This window comes from Schistocerca serialis, chromosome 4, assembly GCF_023864345.2.
Source record: "Schistocerca serialis cubense isolate TAMUIC-IGC-003099 chromosome 4, iqSchSeri2.2, whole genome shotgun sequence".
Classification (NCBI taxonomy): domain Eukaryota; kingdom Metazoa; phylum Arthropoda; class Insecta; order Orthoptera; family Acrididae; genus Schistocerca; species Schistocerca serialis.
The window spans coordinates 318,197,574-318,207,576 of record NC_064641.1 but is presented as its reverse complement, the minus strand read 5'-3'; the positions used below and the strand labels follow the sequence as shown (position 1 = coordinate 318,207,576).

The window sequence follows — 10,003 nt, the reverse complement described above, 5'->3', positions numbered from 1 at the left end:
TGTTTAAAGTTTCATGTTTCACGGCTTTACCTCTTTCCATCCGGAATAAATCTTCTTTTCTTGATGTTGTTTCTAGTAGACGTTTTCTTTACTCAATTTAGATTTTTTGGTCATGGCTATGTTGTCATCAATAAATTGAATATATCGTCGTTATGCATGTAAAACGGTGTCCCCTGCCTTCGACACGACACGAAATATTGTAGGTAAGGATTTAAATAAGATCGTTAGGTTTAGTAAATAATCGTTATCAGATCTCTCTCTCCCTCTGTCTCTCTGTCCCCTTCTGTGTGTGTGTAAGGGAAAGGGTGGGACAAATTTTGGAGGGTAAGAAAATTTCAGTTACTTTCTCTACTTTAATACCAAGAAGACGACTCGCTTTCGCCATCGGTGAGTCATTTACACTAATTTGCTGTATTACATTCCACAGAGAATTCCAAATAGAACCCAGTTATATTGCAACCTCAAGCATTTGAAGGTAATTGGGAGAAAATATTCATCACACTCCAATTGTTTCATTAATCCAGGAACGCAGTGCAACAATATCGGTGTAGACCCCTGGGTATGGTGGATAGAAACAGCCGTAGCCCCACGAAATGACTCCGTACTGTGTAGAGTCTACAACCAGTGGGCCACCATGGTCACCATTGCAAAAGTCTTTGCCGCCTTCTGGTTCTCCAGCGCAGATCATGTTGTCGGTGATGAGGCCTTCGTAGGTGTCGTTGCACAAGGATCGGTCGATGATGGTCGTGTTAACGGCGTGCAGCTCCTCAGGGTAGTCGACCCCGGGTTGCAGGCTGCCCCAGCCGCTCACCGTCACGGACGTGCCCGCCTCGAGCTCCTCAGTTGCCAGAGCCACAGGCTGCATAAAGAGTGACGTTAACAGGATGCAGCGAAGCTTATGCCAGTTAAAGGACGTAAGAACAAGATATAACACATGAGAAAAGATTGATAGCTTTTAGGAGAATTTAAAAATACTCTGAAATTTTTTTCCGCTTTACTTGTCCTGGAGCACTAGGCACCTATGTTTCAGTTTCCAACCACCAAACTGCAAGCCGATTGAGTCCTTACGTCTTAAAAACACGAACAGTTGAAAATAAAGACGAATAAAACCGCTCTTTTCTGTCGCCTCTAATCCTGACAGACAAGCTCTTGTCAAATTTAAGAGACTTTTACAAGTTACTCGTAGTGATTCTTCTATGGAGTCTGTCACTGTCATATTTCTCATGTATAAATTACGGTAAAAGCATGATCTGAATATGGTTTCTGGTCAACCGAAGGTCAGCTTTCCAGTTACTGTAGTTAGTTAGTTAGTTGGTTGCGTGTACCATTGATCAGTCGCACGGTGCGAAAGCCGTTATGATGTGGAACGTGTTAAGTGCACAAGATATGCACATATGAAACAAAAATTTTTAATATATATATATATATATATATATATATATATATCAGTACAGAGTTAAAGATTAATATTTCTATTATTTACCCCATTCCCTTAAATGGCACAAAATGCATATACTATATTTATAGATTTATTTATTCCTATTCAAGAATTCATCTATGGTATAGAAATGGTTGTCAAGGAGATATGATTTCACTTTATTTTTGAAGCTATTACTGCTGTCTGTCAGACAGCTTATTTTATCTGGTAATTTGTCCAAAATTTTTATAGCAGCACTCAAAATAGTCCCCCATTCGGATCTCCGGGAGGGGACGACTCAAGAGGACGTCGTTATCAGGACGCACAGGATAGAGTAGCATGGAGAGCTGCATCAAACCAGTCTCAGGACTGAAGACCACAACAACATATTTTACTCCTTTTGTGCCAAAGATAGGTTGAGCAGCAAAGGATAGTTTAAGTCTTTCTTTTTTCTACTATTATAATCATGAATATAACTGTTGTTTTTAAACTGGTCCATGTTGTTGAGAACAAATTTCGTTAGTGAGTAGATGTATTGTGAGGCTGTTGTAAGAATTCCCAATCTTTAAAAAGATGCCTACAAGATGTGCGACTATGAACCCCACACATTATTCTAACCGCTTTCTTTTGAGAAGTGAATACTTTCTGTCTAAATGTTGAGTTACCCCAAAATATTATTCCGTATGACATCAAAGAGTGAAAGTATGCAAAGTATGTTAGCTTACAAATTTCTATATCCTCAAAATTGGCAATTATTCTGATCGCAAAAGTTGCTTAACCTAGTTGCTTTATGAGATCCAAAATATGAATTTTCCAATTAAGATTCTCATCTATATGTACACCCAAAAACTTAGTATGTTCTACCCTGTCAACTGACTTCTGTTTATGCGTTATATTTATTGAAGGGACTGTACTTTCTGCAGCAGTGTTTTCTTATATTCAGTATTGTGATTATTGCGAGGGTTTCCAGAAAGTAACGCACGACAGTTTTGTTCAACAATTCTTTATTGAACATAATGAGAATTGAAAGAATGGTGTTTTATCTACACACCCTATTTTTCCACGTAATATCCATACCGTTCTATGGCCTTCCTGCAGCGCGAACAAGGCCGCTTATGCCCTGTCGGTGCCAACCCTTGTCCAGGTGGCAGAGCCAGTGCTTTACTGTCTGGATCGCTTCCTCACCGTCCCCAAAATGTCTCTCGCGAATGGCATCCTTTAAAGGCCCAAACAAGTGGAGGTCCGAGGGGGATAGGTCAGGGCTGTCCGACCCTGTTTTGCGACGTGTTCAGCAGTCCTCAGACTTGTGTGGGACCGAGCGTTATCATGTTGCAACAAAACATCTCCTGGGTTTCAATGCCACCGAAGTCGCCGTAAGCGCGTCTTAAGGTTTGATAATGTGTTGACATATGCTTCTGAATTAATGGTACCGCCTCTTGGCATCACATCAATGAGAATCACACCTTCACAGTCCCAGAACACGGTGTTCATGACCTCACCGGCAGAAGCAGTTGCTTTGAGTTATTTCTTCTATGGGGAGGGGGAATGGTGCCATTCTATCGACTGTCGTTTTGTTTCGAGCTCAAACTGGTGAACTCAGGTTTCATCACCTGTCACATTTCAGGACGATAAGGCCTCTCCTTCAGCTTGAAAACACTGCAACAAATCAAGACAAATATTTCTTCTGTGCGATTTGTGACACACCGTTAGACACCGCAGATCCATCTTGCGGGTAATTGCATCCACACTTCCTTTCCTGATTGACAGATGCAGCGCCATCTGCCGAGTCGTAATGCGTCTTCCCCGCCGCGAATGACAACATCAGCTCGCTGCAACTCGTCAGGTGTGACGGCCGTGGATGGTCTCCCCGGCCGCTGCAAATCGTGGAGCTTCGCCGAACCGCCTTCTGATGACGTCACTCTCGATGCCCAGCGACTAACTGTACTACTGTAGACAGCAGATGCTCCATAGACATGGCACAAGCGTTTGTGAATATTCCCCACAGTTTCTTTTTCTGAAGTGAGAAATTCAATGACGGCACGTTGCATGTAATGTACATCACCTACAGACGCCATTTTGAAACTGTTCTGCAGCTACGCTATCTGTCAAAAGTGACGGATACTTGGTGCCCTTACTGAGGAGACTTCAGATAATACATACACAACGTTTTGCATTCATAGCACTGTTTTCGGCTGAGAAAAAAATGCGGTGCATTACTTTCTGGGCAACACTCGAATTTAAGTAAAAGATTTTTAATATGAAACATTTTTAGAACAAACTAAAAAGTACAAAATAATTTCTCCTAGCCCCATACAGATTCCTAACCCCATGATCGTGAAAATACGTGCTTGTGAATTTGTGATAGGTACGAAATTACTTGCAGAATTTGAAAGGAAAAACTTGAGGTGTATGCAAGAGATAATAGCAAGAAAGGGAACTTCTCATGCAACAATGATATGTTGCATGCCCCCCATGTTTTTCGTTTCAATTCTACAAGTATTTAATAGCTGTTAAAACTTCTCAAGCACAAATTTTCAGGAATATCTGTATGGGGCTAGGAATCTGTATGGGGCTAAGAGAAATTATTTTACACTTTTTAGTCCATTTTAAAAAATGTGTTAAATTAAAAAAAATGTTTTATAATAATTATTTTTCAGCCTTTAATCCTGTGTGTATCAATTTTTTCAAACAATGGAAAATCCTAGTTGGAATATCAGTGATAGGTAAAGGTAGGTTGCTGTTTACCGTAAAGATGACATTTTAAGTAGCAGACAGGCACAGTTCAAAATCGCTTACAGATTAGCTTTCGGCCACAACATTCGTCAGAAAAAGAAACACGCTTACATACACTCACACAAGCAAGGAAGCCTCTTGCATTCTGGTCCGAGCTTCCAGAGATGACGGTCATGATTGCGTGAGGTGTGCTTGCTTGTGTGAATGAATGTGTGGGTGTTTTTCTGTTCCTTTTTCTGACGAATGTTGTAGTCGAAAGCTAATGTTTAAGTGTCTTTAAATGTACCTGTCTACATCTTAACATGTCATCTTTACGGTAAATAGCAACCTATTTTTTCCTAACGTTGTCAACTTTTTCCCAATCTATTTCAAACTTCTTGATGAAACTACTACAGTGACAGATGGTAAATTTCAGGATTATTTTAGTTTCTCTTTGGTGGAATCAACCAATACGTCGCTTCCTCCTACGATTATCTCACGAAAAGTCCTTGGAGGTAAACAATTAGAGAAAATCGAGCTGTCGCGAGGTCTTACCAGCAACAGTTCTTACCTCAAAATATTTGCAAGAGGAACAGGGAAAGGTGGAAATAGCAGTGGTACACACACCAGACATGAAAGGAGGTTGATATTGCATTGTCATCGAGTTCTGAGCTACGTTGAAAGATTCAAGTGACTAATTCGTCAGGACGTAGTAGCGGCGAACAAGACACCCTCCGCCAATAGACAAGAAAAGGAGTTTATGTCGCATTGCCATTCATTTCTGAGATACACATAAAGTTCTAGATTTCTAGCTCATCGCGAAGTTCGCTCAACATCAACTGCAAAATTTGTTTCGAACTAAAAGACAAGAAAGCGACGTAATAAAAACACGTTAAAAATCTGTAATAATCAAACCAGATCATATATGATTCGTAGATTTCGACCAATGTACTCATTTCTTTCATTATGGATATTTTTTTATGTTCAGTAGGACATTCAAAACGAAGTATCAAATAAACGTTGATCAACGGCAAGAAGTAACAAAACAAAAACATATGGTAAGTTAGTGCCGCTTGGAACAGCTTTCCTCTCGATCACCCGTAAGTTTGAAATTCAGGAACTAAATTTCAGTGCTCAAACGAAAAGGCAGTTCTTTATCAATGATGCAATAAATCAGTATTTAATTTCCTTGGTTGTGGTCTATAACACGATTTAACTAGTGGCTACTGTGGAAGGATCATTGAAAATACTGCCGGTATTTGAACTGTCTACATATCCTGTTTTGAAAGCTGCGGTCAGAAGTCTTCATGTATTATCATATAAGACTTGCATTCCTATCTTGTTTTCATGCAGAGGTGCACATCATGTTGAACAGAATGCAACCGTTATTTCACCCTGCACATTTTAAGTACTTAGGATGCATTAGTTCGTCTTTTGCACTGAATTTTGCTTTTACCTTTGGGTTCAACTCCGTGATTCATTGGTCTATGTGTCTAACCACAACACGGAGGAACCTACTCGTATTTCCATCCACAACGACGTCAAAGAGTTGTCTTATGTGAGTTGACACTCATGGCGTCCTTTCAGTTTCGTAAAAAGGAACAGAAAATTGTTTAAAGGAGAAGCGTTTGCTGCAGTTTCGTCAGTCAACATGAATGCAATGAAGTTCTGTATGGCCATAATTGTGGGGATGGTACAGCGATTATTGCACAGGTCAAGGTTCTGTATGGAGTGCTGCACCGAAGAGCTAAACTAATTTTTACTCTAAGTGTAACATTTAAATGGTCGAGCGTATTCTTTTATTTCAACAGCCACATATTTCGCCACTTTGCGCGTTAAATAAATGTATTTAATTCAAATAATTCTTAATTTACTCAAAACAAGATGATCTCTGCTAATGTATATGAAACCTAAATTTCAAATGGCTCTGAGCAATATGGGATTTAACATCTGAGGTCATCAGTCCCCTATAACTTAGAACAAACATAACTGACCTAAGGACATGACACACATCCATGCCCGAGGCAGGATTCGAACCTGCGACAGTAGCAGTCGCGCTGTTCCGGACTGAAGCGCTTAGAACCGCTCGGCCACACCGGCTGGCTATGAATCTTAAATGCTGAGTTTAATGACAAATGATTACAGCAGTTTGCCGCACAGATTGTATATATAAAAGAACTTTATGCCACGGAATGTGCATCTGTAAATCTTTCTGTAAAAATGCATAATACGCGTGACACAAATTTTTTGCTGAATACTCATTTCTACTCGATTCCACCCATGATATAGAGAATATTTCTAAGGATAAACACCATAAAACTTCGTTTGGTAATACGCAGTTTGTAAAACATTTTATTCATGTTGGTATATTGTCAAATACTTCATTTCTCGTATCTCTGTGATTCAGTAGGTCTCATAGAGGGCAATGCAAGGAAATTTCCGTACATGGGAGGAAATATTAACTGAAAGTCGGCGCCTGATATCGGCGGATAAATACGACGTTGCGGTGCCTGTGTTGTTAACAAGAACGATGTAATAGTCCTTCGAACATGCTGGATATCCGGTTTCGAGCCCAGGTCTGGCACAAATTTTCACTGTCGTCATTCCATTGAACAGTTAACAGTTGTCCGTTTTCGCAACTGTGAATGTATTTCACGTATTTCACGACGGCTATAGTCGCGGCAGTGCCTGATTGCATGTATGAAGGAACATTCCATCGTTCTTTTTAACAACACAGCTACTCCAATATCGTCTGGTAATACAGAATTTAACATCAATACAAACACGGATAGTCACGCGTGATAGCCGCGGACTCATAGGCGCCTTGTCACAGCTCGCGAGGCTCTCCACGTCGGAGGTTCGAGTCCTCCCTCGGGCATGGGTGCGCGTGTTGTCCTTAACGTAAGTTAGTTTTAGACTAAGTCGTGTGTATGCCTAGCGACCGATGATCTCAGCAGTTCGGCCCCATAGAAACCTACCAAAAATTTCCAAGTTTCCTCAGATAGGTATGTCAATAAAAAAACAATATTAGTCAAGTGGGCGACGACGTTATCACTGGATTGCTAACGCAATGAAAAGTAGAAAAGTGCAACAGCTTCAGTATGCAGGGCCAACTGAATTCAGTTAACTATTTTATTCTAATTTACTTGCAAAGTGAAACTAATGGCTCTGATATCAAAGCACCAGATATGACTGAGAACATCCTTTTTTTGTAACAAACATAAAGTGAATTTCTTGGAAAAAGCGTACTTATTAGGTGATATAATGATTAATAGATGTGCAACTTTATCAGGAGACCCTTCGTTTCCACATTGATTCCTGTATCATAGACATGTGACAAAGTAAACCGCCATTTGATTTTGAATTACTACATTTATCTTCTGTACTATCTACATTTGGACTTCTATGCCATTATCAAGTACAGTTTGAAAGCTACATCTTAAAGACATGTGTTAGTCTTGTTTACCTTGACAGATGTGACATAATAATGGTCTAACAACTTTCAGTATATTACTTGGTAATGACATAAAAGCCGAACTCTAAATATGAGAGAAGATAAATATAGTAATACTCTTTCAGATGGCGGTATCTCTTTCAAAAAGAAATGCATGACAGTTGCTCAACAACATCCAAAAGTTTTTGTAAACATATGAGTTTCCCAAAATGAGTTACAATTTGTATCCTCACTGAAGTATTGGTAAATAAATAAAAAGATTCATTATAATTTCGTTTTCAGGAATGAGTGACACAATTACTGATAGCAAAAATCTACACCTCTTAGAACATAGCACTGTTTCTCTCGATGAACTATGCGTGGAGAATTCAGTGATCAGTTTGATAAAAAATGTTATTTTAGACATTGTGTAACGGACATAAGCGCAGATATTTTTGTATGCGGCATCTTAATATACACACACATCTGGGTGTTGGTTGTTTCTTCCTATGTGTTGAACAGTCTATATTGAACAGTCTAACCACAAACATGTCACAAACTTTACGGTCTGATGTTTTCTTAACAGTCATAACTGCACCACTAAATCGACTACGCTTGTCAGTATAGACTAACCGTTTCGCGTACACACATCCACACTTCAATACCTGACCTGCTCTCCCCGGGGAAAATAAGCATTAGTGGCTTGCTTTTGCCTCATGTACTTGGAGGTATTAACCAACCCAAAAACATATGACATGCAATAGCTACAATTGTTAGTCTTCAGATGACGTAAGTACAAATGTAAAGCTGACCGCAGTGGCCGAGCGGGTCTAGACGCTTCAGTCCGGAACCGCGCGACTCCTACGGTCACAGGTTCCTATCCTGCCTCAGGCATGGATGTGTGTGATGTCCTTAGGTTAGTTAGGTTTAAGTAGTTCTAAGTCTAGGGGACTGATGACCTCAGATGTTCAGTCCCATAGAGCCCAGAGCCATCTGAACCATTTTCTTACACACGTAATGTCACTACGGTATATTGATAATTTTCACTTATGGACCGTCTGACAGCAACTGAATAAAACACAATTTTTTTTTATTCAGTTGCTGTCAGACGGTCCATAAGTGAAAATTATCAATATACCGTAGCATTACGCGCAACTGAGGAGGACAGGACCACAAAAGTTGAACATGTAATGTCGTTCAGTACATCGTCCCAGTCACCGACAGAAGTATCTGCACTTATACCCGTTATACCCTTTATGTACAGGCCTGCAGTGATTGAGGCAGAAATGGCAATAATAAGGATCCAGCTGCGGAAGATGATGATCAGGCTTTGGAACTGTACTAGTTAGGTATTTGGTGAATGAATCTGACATGCAGCTGTTCACAGTACCTGAACGTTGTCGTCAAACAAGATTGAATCAGTGGTCTGGAAGAAACCAATATCGTAGTCCGATGTGGTAGCATCGTAATCGTCGTGCCAGAACAACTGGGTAGCTAGGTACGCGGTGCCACCACTCCCGCGCGTTGAAGTGCCGACCCGCAGGGCAAAGTAGTTGGCGGTGGTGCCCCAGATGCACGCCGCCGCAGTCATCACCCAGCTGGAGCTGACGATGGAGCCGCCGCAGCGGTGCGCCTCCAAGTACTCTACTGAGACCATCCACGGGTAATCGGAGATGTTCGCGACCTCACCTCCCAATATCCGATCATTAATCTCAAGTGTAAGAAGCCTGCGAGACGCCGTGGAAGGCGCAGCACCGCAAACTATAGACAGCAGGCAAAGGGGTAAGGCTGCCTTCAACATGGCTGTGCTTGGCTGATCCCAGCACTGGCTCTCACGTTATTCAGTGTCCCCGGTCTTATCGCTTATCTGTACCTCTACAGACTTATCGGACACTTTCAATCAAGACAATAAGCTAACGTACTTCATCAGCCTCCATATCTCTCAGTACACGTAGGTTTTTAATATCGACCGTGTTTTGCGTTTTATATACTTCATCAAGTACAAGAGATGGAGGAAAATGCAGAGAAAAGCAGAACTATGAATACTCATTAGAAGAAAACCTTAACTAATTTGATGACTCGACAACACGCCTCATGAAATGAATTTCAAAAACGGCCCAAATGGCTCTGAGCACTATGCGACTTAACTTCTGAGGCCGTCGCCTAGAACTTAGAACTAATTAAACCTAACTAACCTAAGGACATGACACACATCCATGCCCGAGGCAGGATTCGAACCTGTGACCGTAGCGGTCGCTCTGCTGCAGACTGTAGCGCCTAGAACCGCACGGCCACTCCGGCCGGCAATGAATTCCACCCTACACTTGTGTCATATACAGAACAATGAGTTGCAATGTAAAACATATGCCTTCGGACATACTACGTGGTCCAGTCACATTTACGGGACCACCGCTAATGTTTGACGTCAAAGAATAAAGAAT

The 10,003-nt window shown here is 41.0% G+C and overlaps 1 protein-coding gene across 1 annotated transcript; it reads right to left on the bottom strand.

Moving 5' to 3' along the window:
* Positions 1 to 496: 496 nt before the first annotated feature.
* LOC126474421 (trypsin-2-like) lies at positions 497 to 9,219 on the bottom strand. Its single transcript, XM_050101891.1, has 2 exons — positions 8,953 to 9,219; positions 497 to 859 (listed from the first exon to the last, which is right to left on the bottom strand). Exons 1-2 carry the CDS (start codon positions 9,217 to 9,219, stop codon positions 497 to 499), a joined length of 630 nt encoding a protein of 209 aa, XP_049957848.1.
* Positions 9,220 to 10,003: the final 784 nt, after the last annotated feature.

Bases quoted from the DNA above. Each gene is read 5' to 3' on its own strand.
- LOC126474421 (XM_050101891.1), bottom strand. From the start codon at position 9,219: ATGGTCTCAGTAGAGTACTTGGAGGCGCACCGCTGCGGCGGCTCCATC. The intron at 860-8,952 runs GTACTGTGAACA...CTCTTTATGCAG, and splicing joins TGTTTGACGACAACGTTCAG to CCTGTGGCTCTGGCAACTGA.